The sequence below is a fragment of the Accipiter gentilis genome, chromosome 16 (assembly GCF_929443795.1).
Source record: "Accipiter gentilis chromosome 16, bAccGen1.1, whole genome shotgun sequence".
Lineage (NCBI taxonomy): Eukaryota > Metazoa > Chordata > Aves > Accipitriformes > Accipitridae > Astur > Astur gentilis.
Genome location: NC_064895.1, coordinates 3,785,286 through 3,801,315, shown reverse-complemented (window position 1 = coordinate 3,801,315; position 16,030 = coordinate 3,785,286). Strand labels below are relative to the sequence as shown.

Below are 16,030 nucleotides of genomic sequence, written 5' to 3'. Positions count from 1 at the left end.
TACCGGCAACTGAGTTCAGTGAGAAACAGGATCCTGCGTTCTCTTGAATAAACATAATCTGTTTCTTGACCGAGTTCTTACAATCTACATTGCTAGCACAACTGAGCAAAAAATTGCAGCTCAGCTGTTTGATCTGCCCATGCTAAAAAAACATTCCTTAAGCAACCAACTGTTTTTTAACTAACGTAAGATACAGATCAGTACTGCTTGATCGCTAAAATGGAATCAGATCACTGATTAAAGAGGAAAAAAATACTTCAGTATTAGTCTCCTGGATTACTCATGTATAGTAAAAGTTTGAGATTTAGATCATATAAGTGATGTAATTACTTGTTCCAGAGTTGGAATTTAGAAGCCAGTAAAGTTCCTGGAGAAGGGATGTGAAAGGAGACTTTGAACTACCAAAACACTGAGCAGTCAAATAAAACTGGGAGAAGTGTGTCACTTGACATTAAAGAGTACAAGATGTATTGCACCAGAAATACAGTTTCACAACACTTACAGATTTATGCACTAAAGGTCAGACCAAGACCTGATTTAGATGCTTAATCCTTTAATCGGATCTAGCACTTATTTCCATGTTCTCTGTAAGCATTGCCTTTTTCATTCTTGGAATTGGGCTAAAAATCTTAATGAGAATAGAAATTGCTTCATGGAAATGTAATCAAAAACATTTTTAATTTGAAAAAAAAATGCTTCAAAGTTTCTAATCAGCTCTAATATTTAGCACCATTTAAAACATATTGTTGAAAGGCATCCTTTTATAACCGTCTCATTTTAATACAGTTATAACAAGGGTGATTTCAGCTTATTCTGCTTATTGGTCATTACTTAGGTTTAGTTTGTAGAGTGCTATTGCACAAAATGTAATCTAAAAAATTTTTAGAGCACCTGTGGTTTTTTACTAGGAAGAAATGAGAAACATACTGCCACAGACATACTTGGTAGTTAGATTATGGAAGACGGCAAAATAAAAACCCCAAACTATACAAAATTCACATTTTCAGCACTGTAACACTGCATAATGTGATATATGTGTTGATAAGAAACATATGTTCACAGTTCACATTCATTAAATGGAATACAAGCATCTCTGCCTTTTAAATTGTCTGTCTTATCTAAGCGTTGTGAACCAAAGAGGATTACCGTGAAGGCACAACCCAGAATTCCCAAGCATGACTCACAGATGGGGATGGGAAAAGAGTAGCGACAGGTGTTTGTAAGGTTGTTGAGTCAATATGTCTTCTGATAAGTGTACTTGGTAAGCACTCTGTATATCCAGAATTATTCCTTGACACCAAAGAATGAAATCATGGAACATGAAGACAAGTACCTCCAATAGTCTCTGTGAACTTGGGTAAGTGCCTTAAGTCAGAAAAGCTTCGGCCAGAAGGCAAAGCCCTTTAACTCACATTGACTGCAATTAATCAGTTCTCATTCAGCATTCATAAATATCAGGTCTATTATCTCTCTGAACTTCGGTTTCGGTGTCAGTAATGTGAGGCTAACAGTACTTAGCTGCTTCTCAGAAAGGCTCATTGTTTGCCAAGCACTTTGAAGGCATCATAAGGACAAGTACTATTACTGTAATTACATAGGAACCATACAGAAACTGTTTTTATAGAAAGTACATGTCTCCCTACAAAGTTTCATAAGCATTAATGATCTATGACATAATTATCTATCCATTACCATGGTACAACCAATAAATCTCTTTGTAGATGGGCTCTCCTAGAAAATTATTTCACATTTATCCTACTAGAAATTCAATTCACGCATCACTTCTTGGTTATGTGTTCTGAAGAACAGTATAGAACAATCACCAATCATTATTTTGATGTATCTAGTCAATCTGAACTCAATAATGTACGCTTAAAAACTGTCCATCCTTTGGTTGACACTTTAAGTGACTTCAGTCAACAAATTGAAAGCTTTAGTGCATAGCTTAGAGGAACATGAGAAAGCACTCCTTGCAAATGGACAGCATTAGTAATTATAATTTTATTTTGTGCCATTATACAAAAAGGGACATATTAATAGATTTTTGCAATAATGATTTTACAGAATTAGCCATGGTACCAAAACCAATGAGCACTGCAAAGACCAAAGCTTATATAGTAAGGTAGGAAGGTAGCAATTTTGAGGGTCCATGTCTCTCATCCAGTAAACTACTCTTTTCTTAATGGGCCAGAAAAGGGTCAAGGAGCAAAGTCTTGTGTTTTGCTATTGCATAGTTTAAAAAGGAAGAACTAAATGTTTGATGGTGAGATCCTTACCTCCATGGGATTTGGTATCAACCTTTAGGACAAGCTAGATTCCTGCTTGGACACCTGATCATTAAAAGATTAATAAATCTTACCAGAAAGCCTGGAACAAGGTATATTTCATTTAATCAGACTATTTTTATTTAATTGATTCATTTTGCTATGAGTTAGTTGGAAAAGTCAATGTGTATTTTGGCCAAGGAAAGACTACACGGAAAGCCTAAGTCTAAAGTGCGCAGCAATGTAAAGTGGAATGCATGATTTCTACTCCTTATTCCAAAGGATTGTGTTGTTTCAAAAGAATAAACACCTTCTTCCTGAAAAAAGCTATCCCAAACCACATATGAACAGTTCAAAATGGAGTCCACTGGTACAATGGACACTTGGATTAAACCTTTTCTAAACAGGTATCTGACATCTATCCAGACCAATCTAAGAAGCACATGAAACCAGATAAACATTACAGCGAACTCTTGTCGTGGTTTAACCCCAGCCAGCAACTAAGCACCACGCAGCCGCTCACTCACTCCCCCCCCACCCAGTGGGATGGGGGAGAAAATTGGGAAAAGAAGTAAAACTCGTGGGTTCAGATAAGAACGGTTTAATAGAACAGAAAAGAAGAAACTAATAATGATAATGATAACACTAATAAAATGACAACAGCAATAATAAAAGGATTGGAATGTACAAATGATGCGCAGGGCAATTGCTCACCACCCGCTGATCAACGCCCAGTTAATCCCTGAGCGGTGATCTCCCACCCTCACCCCCCAACAGTTTCTATACTAGATGTGACGTCACATGGTATGGAATACACCGTTGGCCAGTTTGGGTCAGATGCCCTGGCTGTGTTCCGTCCCAACTTCTTGTGCCCCTCCAGCCTTCCTGCTGGCTGGGCATGAGAAGCTGAAAAATCCTTGACTTTAGTCTAAACACTACTGGGCAACAACTGAAAACATCAGTGTTATCAACATTCTTCTCATACTGAACCCAAAACATAGCGCTGTACCAGCTAAAAGGAAGACAATTAACTCTATCCCAGCTGAAGCCAGGACAACTCTGTCAGGTACTGAATATGATGGAACAGCGCTCAGGGTATGTACAATTCAGAAACAAGTTCCATGATCGTTTTATGTCAAGGAACTCCATCAGCATGTGTACCACACTGAACTGCAACCGAGAGACAAGTAATAAGCTCCCTAGTAACTCAGATCATTGTATTTCAGACATCAGGCCTTTCAGTTTCTTTCTGCAGTAGTTTAAATACAAACTACACACGTTGCAGTTTTGGCAGCTCTTTATACGTTGTCCTTTGAGCTTGACTCTCAAAGTCTACATCTAAGTTAAAGGTAAAGACATTGTATTGCTTGAGTTAGAACAAACTCATTATGCCACATTTCCTGAACAATGATGACCAACAGGAAGACCAAAAAGCATGTTCTTTGAAGAAGGCAGCATTACTTGACTCCCAGGAATACAGAATAATTAACATGTCAACCAAGCCAGGGATGCTGAATGTGTGCTCTTCAAGTCTGGATGCTCACTGGAAAGGTTTATTAAAGTGCAGCTCAGTGTGGATAAGCTGCTTTGCTCTCTCCTCCAAGAACACAGATGGAAATAGAAATTACTCTGAAGCCTGCTAGCCAGTAACAGACTTTGGTACAATTTAGAAATATATTAAGTGGATACCTGAGAAATAGGAATGCCCTGTGCTTGGTCTCCAAACACCACAATTTTTTTCTACTTTGAAGTCATAAAAATTGACAAAAAATTAATAAGCACTATGAACCAAATCCAAAGCTCTGTGAAAAAAGCTGAGGTCCACTCAGTCTTTCCACTGTAGAGCTGATCAGCCTTCTGGGGCAATGTCTATAGGAGTGATTTTTTGTGGTTACTGAGGCAGAGCAATGACTCAAAGCAGTTGCTGCTGAGCTCCTCATAGCTCCAGGTAGGGAGAGGGTGGTTATTCAAATTCCTGCCAAATACGCAAACGAGTTCAACTCTAAATTGCTAGTGAAGACAACGTCATTCATGTTATGTGTCAAGCCATGTTAAAGCAGTGAGTTTGCAAAAACTACTATTTGCTCCCAATATTTTATTGTACAGCACAAGTAATTGTCAGGTATGTATCGTATCTTATCCAGAAAAATATTTTTGTTTTCCTTAAAGTCTTAAGTAGAAAGTAAAAATATCTTACTGTATTGATACCCAGACCATTAAGCATGTATATCACATCCTCCGTGGCTACATTTCCAGTAGCACCTCTTGCATAGGGACAACCACCCAGTCCTGCAACCGCTGAATCCACTACAGCAACTCCCATCTGGAAGATAGCAACACAAAAATGCAACGTCAGCACAGAGTATTATAATTATTCATAAATAGCAGGCTATACATATTAGTTACCACAGATAAAATACACATTTCTCCAAAAATGGATGTGTTTCTCAGAGCAAATTCCTTCAACAGCATTAGTCCCGACATCTTTATAAGGTAAGACTCTTCAAACACAGGATGTGGAACAGAGAACTAATGGTCCATTACATGTGATTTTGGCAGATAAGATGATTGCTGTTTTAGAGCAAAACAGAGTTTTATGTCTTTTCTCTCTTAATCTCTCTACATGTTGTTTTTAAGTAGTCTGTATCTATTCCTGCAAAGGCTTACATGCAACCAAATACAATCAATATGTTTATTCAAATGTGTAATTCTAAGCATATATATATATATGAGTCTTTGCAAGATGAAAGTTTTAATATTAGCATCTGATTTACATGTCATCCACAAGATTTAGGGATACCTAGCCTCTCAAATGTATTTTATATTAACGGCTATTCTTCCACAAAGAACTACCCTCCTAGCATTTTCTCTCTTTTCATTTCGTTTTCTTTCCTCTTTATTAGAGAACATAAAACCACCATGTAAATAAATTTTTTGTTCTTGTTTTGGAGGAAGATTACAAGGGATTTTCACCCTGTGCTGGTTTTGGCTGGGATAGAGTTAATTTCCTTCATGGTAGCTAGGATGGGACTATGTTTTGGATTTGTGCTGGAAAGCGTTGATAACACAGGGATGTTTTCATTATTGCTGAGCAGTGCTTGCACAGAGCCAAGAGCTTTTCTGCTTCTCCCCCCACCCCACCAGCGAGCAGGCTGGGGGGGCACAAGGAGTTGGGAGGGGACACAGCCGGGACAGCTGATCCCGACTGACCCAAGGGATATTCCAGACCATGTGACATCATGCTCAGTATATAAAGCTGGGGAAGAAGAAGGAAGGGGGAGACGTTCAGAGTGACGGCGTTGGTCTTCCCAAGTCCCCGTGATGCGTGCTGGAGCCCTGCTGTCCTGGAGATGGTGAACACCTGCCTGCCCATGGGAAGTGGGGAATGAATTCCTTCTTTTGCTTTGCTTGCATGCACAGCTTTTGCTTTACCTATTAAACTGTCTTTATCTCAGCCCGTGAGTTTTCTCACTTTTACCCTTCTGATCCTCTCCCCGATCCCACTGGGGAGGAATGAGCGAGCAGCTGGGTGGGACTTAGCTGCTGGCTGGGGCTAAACCACGACACACCCAAATTGACCACCACAATGTAAGGAAGAATTAAATTTTGGCAGATCTGTGAACCAGATCATGAGTTTAAATCAACTGGAAATAAATTTTAAAGAACTTTATGCTGGTAAGTCTGACCCATTGTTTATCATATTCACCAGTCTAGAAGAAAACACAACCCCCTAAATAGCAAATTTCATACCCTAGCACAGTCCTGGAGCAGCATTCAAAAAGCCTGGCTTCTAAGATGCTTGGAATAACTGAATAGCCTGGATATCATGGAAGTTCTCCATAGATATAGATTCCAAGCTTTGAGTATTTTTTAAGGCAGTACTTGATGCACAGTGTTAAGCTTTCTCATTTAAATTAAGACTTGAAAAAACAGCTAGGTGTCATAAACTCATAATGCTCTGATTTTTATTTTCTTTAGCTGCATCCAAGCTCCTTCTCTCTCCTGATCCTCTCTCAGCATATTCATGATAAAGAATAGTAAACCAGTTACCAACTCTGCCCAACAGATAATATTAAATTTCCTATGGGATCAAGCCTTCCCTGGGAGATTGGTCAGGGAGGGAAAGAAACCGAGCCTGTGATATCCACTGGCTTGTTTAGTGAGCTTTGCACCCTCTTCTTTCTGTGATTAGATTTTAAAATAAAGCGGAAATTGGGAAGCCCTTTTCTTCTGTTTTAACTTGTTAGGTATGTGATCCAGAACACCAGGTCTCCCTTGTTAGAGAAAACTCTTCAGACTTCCCCTTGAAGAAGGTTAGATGCCTTTGGAGGCATTCAAGCTCTGTAGATAACCGGAGGCAGGCAGTGATATTAGGCAGAGAGGTTATCAGATCTTCAAAGACACCAGCTTCTCTCTACTTTAAGCACACTAGAGGGTTCTCCTCCCCCTAGGGCTAATTTAGGCAGACGTACACCAAAGGTTTAGAAGCAGACTGAATCAAGGTGCAACCACAGCTCAAATTCAGGACAGAAGTTCCTGTGTAGAGGTAAGTTTTCAATCCTCCAACTTTGGGTCCAGAGAGATTCAGAGGTTAAACCATGCCTGTTACATTTGCAAGACAGTAAGATCAGCTTAGAGGAGGCCTGACTGCAGAGCAAGCTAACTTTTGTGGCTCTCCTTCTGAGGGACCTACCTGTCCCTGCAGGCTAAGCTGGGAGCTTGTCTTTCTACTTCACAGCCATGCACACAACCAGCTGGCAAGGCAGGCAAAAGATTATGTCCTGCGTGTTGCAGTTGCCAAGTCCCCAGACCGAATATACCCATGAGTGCGGTTTTTTAGTTCTGAAATAAACTTCCCGAATGTTTTCTTGTGTTTGCTTCTAGTTTCCAGCACAAATCCAAAACATAGCCCCATACCAGCTACCATGAAGAAAATGAACTGTCTCCCAGCCAAAGCCAGCACAGCTAGGTTGCTGCTCAAAGCCTGTCATACAGACCTCAAAGGAGCTGAGGTGCGTAACTGTGACAAGCAAGACAGTACTGTTTAATATTGCTCATGCATTGAGACTCTCTTAAGAAAGGATATTGTACTTTAAAGCTCACTAATCTGTGAATTATGGAGTGAATCACCGAAGTACATGTTTCACATTTCAGTCACTTATCACACACTTTGTTTGTGTAACCCACCGGTCAGAAAATGTGTTATACAACACATCTGTGTCCAGTACACAGAGGATATGCATTTATGATAGCTTTCAACTGGAAATTCTGTCTCTTTTTGCACTAGCTGGTAAGATTCATGCATTTACTTTGGAAGTCATTGCTTCAAGCTCCACAGTGGCAGCTGTTGGGCTCACAGGTTTCCCTGCAGAAACACACCTAAGGCCTCTTAATGGAAAAATCTTACGGTGTGGTGAAGGTCTGGGGAAGAGAAAAGGGAGACTAATATGTAGAAGTACTGGTATGATACAAGGATGCATCCCACTACCATGCCTGCTCTTCCAGGTTGACTTTAAGATTTCCATCAGAAATGACTGTTTCAGGGATGAAAAGGTAGAAGAAAGTGTCCTTCACGGATCTTCCCACCAGCTGTCAGGTTATGTCATAACTGCTAGAGCATTCTTCTTGATGTACTTACTTTCAGTAACATTTAAATGGGGATAAAAGCTACAGGAAAAAAATGTGCTGAGGTACATCACAGCTGTTCAACTCCTAAGGAGGATCAACAGACTCAGAAACAGCTTTAGTCGCCTATAAGCAGTCACTTTCTAACCCCAGTGAATTATCTTCTGAAAGGCTTGTCCTTGTGCAAAAATGGGAAAAACATCAACTAAATTGCATCAGTGACAATTAAAGTGGCATCTGAAAACACCCAGAAAAGTTTGGCAGTTCAAGGCGGGAGAACCTCCTCCTGTGGAGTGTCACCTGTGTTACTATCAGTAGCCTACTGCAGTGCTTCTCAGGGCTCTCACTGTGAGAAAACCCAAGAAACAACATACTGCCAGCATTAAAAGGGTGCGTCTTCTAAAGGCAATGGATATATATACATAGTAATTTCTTGATATGCCTGTACAAACACTTGTGATACCACTATAATTCTGCATTTGCAATGCAGATCTCGTAACACTGGGGTACGTGTTGCTTATTATTGTTTGTTCAAAATGTTTGTGAATACACGGAGGGGTATGGGAATACCACAGCAACATGAAGGTAACACGAAATACACATCTTTGCCTAAGCATAGCCTAGTATTCTCAGGTAGCCTCTTCTGAGTTAATTCAAATTACCTCCACCGGTAGCTGGAGTGAGCTCAGTCATTTTATTCTATTATACATGCAAGAGCATAAAAAATGATGTCATCTGCTGGGTAAGCAGTGAGAGCAGTAACCTCCAGATGATGGACAGTGATAACTGCTCTGTCTTTTGAACCATTGACTATTCTGGCTAAACAGAAAAATTAGAAAGCCTAGTCACAGCTTTACATTGGTAACATCCTCGGTATGGCAGCTTTCATCCTAGTACAGGACACTTAAACCATTACTTCCCAGAAGCAGCGTATAAACATGTTTATGTCTCTACGTGCTGGTTTTGGCTGAGGCAGGGTTCATTTTCTTCATGGTAGCTGGTATGGGGCTCTGTTTTGGATTTGTGCTGAAAACAGTGTTGATAACACAGGGATGTTTTAGTTATTGCTGAGCAGTGCTTGCACAGAGTCAGGACTTTTTCTGCTTCTCCCCCCACCCCACCAGCGAGGAGGCTGGGGGGGCACAAGGAGTTGGGAGGGGACACAGCCGGGACAGCTGATCCCGACTGACCCAAGGGATATTCCAGACCATAGGACAGCATGCTTAGCATATAAAGATAGGGTAAGAAGAAGGAAGAGGGGGACATTCAGAGTGACGGCGTTTGTCTTCCCAAGTTCCCATTAGGCGTGCTGGAGCCCTGCTGTCCTGGAGATGGTGAACACCTGCCTGCCCATGGGAAGTGCTGACTGAATTCTTTGTTCTGCTTTTCTTGCATGCACAGCTTTTGCTTTAGCTATTAAACTGTGTTTACCTCAGCCCGTGAGTTTTCTCACTTTTACTCTTCCGATTCGCTCCCCCACCCCACCGGGGGCGAGCGAGCGAGCAGCTGGGTAGTGCATAGTTGCCAGCTGGGGTTAAACCATGACACTATAATGGTATCTGCATCTGGATGGATTTGCCATTTTAGCATTCAGCCAGTTGTAGATAAGTTCTTGACATGGTGTATATAATACAGCAGCTCTGACTGACCTCCAAATCTGACATGTCTTCAAATCAGTGCTCTTTATATGCAATGAGCGGGTGTCTCTGCCTTTAAGATATTGCCCTTTAAGGTCCTCTTCAGAACACATCTGATAAGATGTCTACTGCAACATACTGCTATTTCAGCAGCAGGCTCAGCTGCATCTGTCTGCTCTTGCTTGTGGTATGGGCAAATATGTGTTTTCCGATTTGTGTGCAGAATCACTGCAGTTCATCTCCAGTGTGGCCTCATTCAAAAAGTACTTAAATAATCCATACTCCAAGCTCCATTCTAACAGTGCTAAACCCAGATGTTGGAAAACATCCTTCAGCAGCACTACTAACTAATTTGGAGGTTAATATTACAGCCCAGCCTGTCCAAGCACAGAGTCTGAAATAGCACCTAATAAATAACTTCTCTGCAAGTTTGAGCAGCTATGAAGCTGTTTTGCTTTTGCAGCCATTAAAAGCATAAGAGGCTCTAAAAGAAAAGCTAAAAGTTGACATAATGTGTAAAACAAGGCCTCTTCCTTCATCACACGTCCAATATTTGTCAGCCTTTTACAGGAAATAATGAGATTCAAGCCTTTCAGCAATCTGAGCTTGCAAAACATTCACTGTCAATATGCGATCTTTAAAAAGGCCAGTCTCATCGTCACTTCCTGACAGGCACTAAATTGTGCTGAGATTCATGAGAAGTTGCACTGCGGCTATTTTGTAGCATATGTCCTAGACGAGCACTCACCGAGCTGCTTACGCAGGGACATGTGCGTGGGTGAACAATGGCTTGGCTTCCAGGACAACTTAAGTGCTCCAATCTTTTTTGACACTTGCAGAGTTTTGATAATCACTAAATTCCTGACAGTGGTTCCTGAACACCTTCCAAACTTTAGCTTTGGCTAGCTTTATCTTGCTCTCTAGAGAAGGCAGAAGACTTTTTGTTCCTGTCCCATGCTAACTTCCTAATTCCCCAATGAGAGAGGAAGGAATTAAATTCATCACCTTTGTCAAATAGCCAGTTTTAACAGGAAACCATTATTGCCAGTGAATAATAAATGCTTCATGTTCCTCAGTTTGCTTTACTACCTCCCCATAACTTCTTGTTGGGACAGTCAGTCTCCTTCCTTACTGATCTTTAAACGTGGCTTCATCTGACAGAAGTTTAATTTTGCCCCTCTCTTAAAAATGCCAAGGTCAGCATCAGTAACTCTCAGGGATGCATGAGGTATAAATCAGAAGCTATATATAAACCATGTCTCTCATAAATTAGGATTTTTTTTAAACTATGAGATTTTGAAACCATAATATCAAGGATCCCAGGTATGCATTAAACAGGAGAAGATTTGTCGTCCCACAAAGTTTAGGGGCCACAGCACGTGAAGTTCAGTACCACAGTGCCTTAAAGATAAGTGCGTGTAGATATGACAAAGAATCACTGTATTAGTTCAGCATTTGTTCAAGGAAGGGAGAAGGAAGGGAGGCATAAGTAAAAGGAGGACCTACACAGATTAGGTCAAAAGTTGTCCACGCAAAAGGCAGCACAAGACTAACACTATTGAATCCTGCAGCCCTGCCAGTGCCTAGCTGGCACGCCTGGCGTGGTACTGTCATATTACTGCGTCTCTCTGGCATCAGTCTGCTACCCAGCACTACTTGGTATGCCATCAGGACAAATGCCTTCTCCTGTAGAGATAGAGATAACCATAGAAATATAAAATACTATGCTAGCAATGCTTTGTGAGGTGGATGCCCAGAGAGACCATTCCGCAAGTTACATTACCACGTTATCTAAAATCAAGGCTTGACATCCCCCTTTATTTCAATAAAACAAATGTATGTAAAGAAATATTATTTTAGTATTTGAGCAATGAGAAGCATAAATTTCTACTTACAAGGCAATAAAATGGGACATCTCTCTGTGGAAAACCCTGAAAGTTAACTGCATTTCCTTCCTGCTTCTTTTTCTCTCAGCTCTTGCTAAAGATTAATGCATCACAAAAGAAAACACTACTTTTCAGAGTTCACTCCATCACTACTGACCACAGGGTGTCACTGTTACATTAAAAGCTGTAATTTCCCAGTTCGTTTAGTTAGAAAATTAATACATTCAGAAATAAAAAAATAATCCTTTTCTCCCAAAATATTGAGATGCAAGCAATGTGCGGGCAGACGTGCTGCATAAAATAGGTTAATACAGCATTCCTTTAAGTTATCGTACACATCTTTTCATATTGCTACTGACACATTTATTATAAGCAAAGCTGGCAATGACATCTAGAGTTAAAGTTCCCTAACGCTTTCCATCATAAGGCCCTACTTTCAGTTGTTTATTACTTTGTCAGCCTTTAACTGCTGGAGCTTATATTTTCCATGCCTTGTCTCTGCCTCAGGCTGGATTGTTTTGGAAAGTTTTACTGAAAAATGGGGTTGGCCACTTCCGAGAACAAGTTTTGGGGAAGAAAAACGCTTTGTTATGCTAATATTCAATAATTCTAACATGAGCGTCTTGGAGATACTCTTCTAGCTTTGCACTGTCAAATTTGGCACAGGAGGAATACTGCTTTTAAGAGATCACACAGTCTGGACTTAGTTACGAGCTTAGGCACGTAAGCCACCTCAATGCCAGGAACTGGTCAGTCTGGTAGCTAAAATGTCCGAGGGTCAAGAGAGCAGCAGCTGACCACGCTCTTTCCCTCAACCTCAGCAAAGAACTGTGAAGCAATTTCTCTGAAAATGAGTTGGGAAAATCTGTGTCTCTGGCTGACAGTGCATTACCTGCACAAAACACCGCTCACCGGAGGGCTCAAGCAGCTGAGATACGTGTGACAGATCCAGTTCTTCAAAGAATGTTTCTGGATGTTTAGGGGGAATCAATGTTATTAAACACGAGACTGGTTTTGAAATTTTGAAAAGCTTAGGCGGTCCTAATAAAAATCCTACGCCATAACAAAATTAATACTGGGAAGCAGATGTTCACAAATCACTATTAATATTGCCTACGCAGGTTGATTTTGCTCCTTTTTTGAATATGCGCAGTCTTTTATTTACAAGACACTGGGGTTTGCTAATTCAGAGTTGTACACAATTCGAGCTGCTCCCTTGCTAAGGACCACAAACTGCAGGGGGAGCAGGAGACACATTCAAGGTCTCGTTGAAGCCCGTGAAGATGCAATGACCATCAGAGCACTGAGTGACTTTCCAGTCTCCTTTCCTTCCCTCCCCAAGCAACTCAGGGGATTGCCAGATTTCCCAGTTCAGCTGCTGCTGGTTTGAAGTTATTGCCTCAGATGCTCTTCAGCAGAAGTTGCTGCTCTCAAGTAAATCTCTGGTGGTTTCGCAGTTCGTCTGCTTGCTACGTCTTGTGAAATAATCTGATCTAAAAATGCGCGATATTCATTTTATAGATTTGAGTTTGGACACAGTCAGAAGACCGGTTAGACAGGTAGAGCAGAGAAGATAATAATCTTTGGATCTGGAGGGAAAGGGGGAACTAGAGAGGAAAGGCAAAGGGCAGCTTCGGGGTACGCCTGGAGAGAATCATTTAGTCCAGAGATGCAACAACTGTGCCAGGCGGTCTGTGCCCTACGTGCAGCCAGGTGACAACCAGGCTTTTGTCATGTGCTACAAGCCACTGTAAACGCATAAAAATAAACTGAGGGATTTGAATGGACAGGGAAGGCAAAAGGATTACTTAACTTGATGGTAAAGTTACTGAGGGTTGCTCTGGGAGAGGAAAATTTTGCTGAGACTGGAGAAAGCATGATTGGAACTGCTGACAGTGAAGGTCTGATGAAGAAACAAAATCTACTCACTTTGCAAGGGATGGCTCACAGAGGATAAGCAGAGTAGAGAAGTACCCACTAAAATAAAATGGCTGAATTATGCTAACGGCTGAATTACCCTAACGGCTGAATTACGGGACATCAGCTGAGAATGGGTTGAATGAAGGATGGAACCCGAGGTAAAAATCGATGTTTCAGATGCAGGCTGCAGAGAGCGCACTTCACTGTGAGTTACGATATTGAAAGAGGACAGAGTGCTAGTATGGATAATCAGGGAAAGGCACTGATCTAGTATTTGAAGTGCATGTGGGCAATGTGGAACATGTGAATCCATCAATGAAAATGGCAAATCTGACCAGAGCATCACAGTATCTGAAAAGGTTACTTTTTCCTACATTCAGGGAACATATAAACCTAGTTCATCTATCTTAGCTACCCCTTTTATTGGTATCTATACCTTATAAAGAAACTACAAATTCCTTCGATCTTGCTCTTCAGTCCTGGTTAGCTTCTACCAACTCCCAACCCTTCTAGTTACTGGAAAACCAATTTCTGTTGATTCACGCTGTGGCTTAAGCTGGGTGGCCAAAACTGTTCCTGCAGGTCTAATTTCCCTCACTTTGTGTAAACAGAACACTTTTAGCATGATGCACCAAGTGGCAGAGGACACTAGCTTGTAGCAATGTGAGCAAACAAAATAGGTGGGTGGCAGAAAACATCTATTTTTATAAAATAAATTTGTAGCAATGATGACGTTTACAAGAAAGCTGGGAAAACAGAGCAGAACTATTTTCATTCCACAGTAGTATTACGGTATGTCAGCATCAGGGTATCTAAAGGAACAAAATAGTAACAGCATTTAAAATCTCATCTGGCTTCAATTCAGCCAGAGCCCTCACAGAGCAGCACCTGACTCCCCTAGAGCCAGGAACATCACCCACCCACAAAAGCCACTTTGTTTTGACTTTCATTCCCCATGTTATCTCTAAAATCACACCCACCTGCCTCTCAGCAAAAATGGGGACCTCCCAGACATCCCCAGGGCTCATCTCCAGATGTGCTGTGGAGTCCTACAGAAGTGTCAGCTCCTTGTCTGGGGCTGATCACCCACACAACATGTGTGGTCTTCCCAGCCTCAGAACCCCCACTGGCTCCTTGGCATGGAAGCTGGGGAAGCTCAATGGACCGACATGGGTGGAGAGACCCCAACCTGACATCAGGCATTCTAATGGGTTCTTCAGGTGTCTGAAAATGTACGGTAAGGTCAGCCTCTTCTCTGTCTTCCTCTGTGTAGCCTTCTCTAAGGAATGCTAAGGCAGACCCCAGTTTAATCTGTTGGACACTAAGATCGATGCCTGTTAGTTCTAGTATGATGACATTTTCTTCCACAGCTACTTCAGCTTCACCCAGTGCTTCCCATCTCAACTGCATAACGAGTTTCCACATTAGAGTGAAAAGACCTTTTCAGATATTAGTGACTTATAGTACTGTTCCCACTCACACCTTGACAACTAGACCTACACTTGTTTCTCCTGGATGTGATGATACACAAAGTGAGGGAAGGCAGTTGGTAAATATCCTTCAATCCCAGTCTCCCTTTTCTCTGCCACATACCAGAACATCTGCTGAAGGTTTTGGCTACTATTCCAAACATGATGGCAGTAACGACGTATTAAATTATCTGTTGCACATTAGAATTTAAAGTAGGTGACTACTCCCATCTCATGCTTCCAAGGATTTTCCTCTGATGTCAGTACCTACGCTTTCCAGAAAATTGCTCAGGTTACTCTTGTAACTGTTATAAGGTCTTCCTTCCCATTTCACCTATTTAACAGCTAGGCTAGAGTCAAACCTCCCCCCTCCTCCCCCCTCCCCCCCCAAATAACCAACCCAGAAAGATTTAGCTAACTTAGAAATGGAGCAGATTCAGCAGTGGAGCTAAAAAAACCCCATACATGCATCCAAACACAAATACATCCAGTAGTCAAGCAGCGGTACTAGCCTACCTAGGGCTCAGGTTTTTTTCTTCACTTTCCTTCTAAATAAATGTCCTAACTATTGGGTAATGTGGGACACCCAGGCACCGAACCACAAAACTCCTGTCTATGGCTTTTTTTCTCATTTGAAACCAAAACTATGCTACACTTCACAAACACGACAACATCTAAATGGAAGATCCTGCTGAAGCTGAAGTTTTCAGCTATTTCAGAAACATGAGGAAGGTGGTGGGTTCTGTGCACAGCCCTGAGAAATCTAGCCCCTCTCTAACTTCATCTTTGTCCCTCCACTTTTCAATCAGATTTTGCTGCACTTTCAATCTCCTTATGCAACAACAAGATATAAAGCCCAAGCAGCACAGTTCAACTTCTCAAGAAGAGTCTGGCATTTTATACAGCCCCAGATCTCTTGAAACTCCTCAACTGCACAGAATTGGATTGGACTAATTCTTACTTTACTGAAATTATTATTCACTGGGAGCTTGCTTGAGCAAGGGCATGGACTTCCAAGACTGTATTGTTATTATTAGTTGTAATCTGCAGTTGGAGTTCATCGATTTGATTCCTCTTGCAGATCTCACTAACAATCAATGAAGTATCAGAATTCATTAGTAAGTGGGCAGAAAGAAAAGGACCTGACTGTATCAGAGAACAAAAGTCTGTTTTCATCTTTTTAACTGTTGTTATGGTTTTCTTCTTTTTGGGGGGGGGGGGGGGGGTGG

General features: G+C 41.4%; 1 protein-coding gene across 2 annotated transcripts in view; it reads right to left on the bottom strand.

Moving 5' to 3' along the window:
• The window catches only part of HMGCLL1 (3-hydroxymethyl-3-methylglutaryl-CoA lyase like 1), an 87,873-nt gene that overhangs the window by 5,773 nt on the left and 66,070 nt on the right, over positions 1 to 16,030 (bottom strand). For both annotated transcript variants that reach the window (XM_049819408.1, XM_049819409.1), the window contains exon 8: positions 4,462 to 4,587. In XM_049819408.1, coding sequence (XP_049675365.1) covers positions 4,462 to 4,587 — 126 coding nt within the window. The remainder of the gene's footprint in view (positions 1 to 4,461; positions 4,588 to 16,030) is intronic.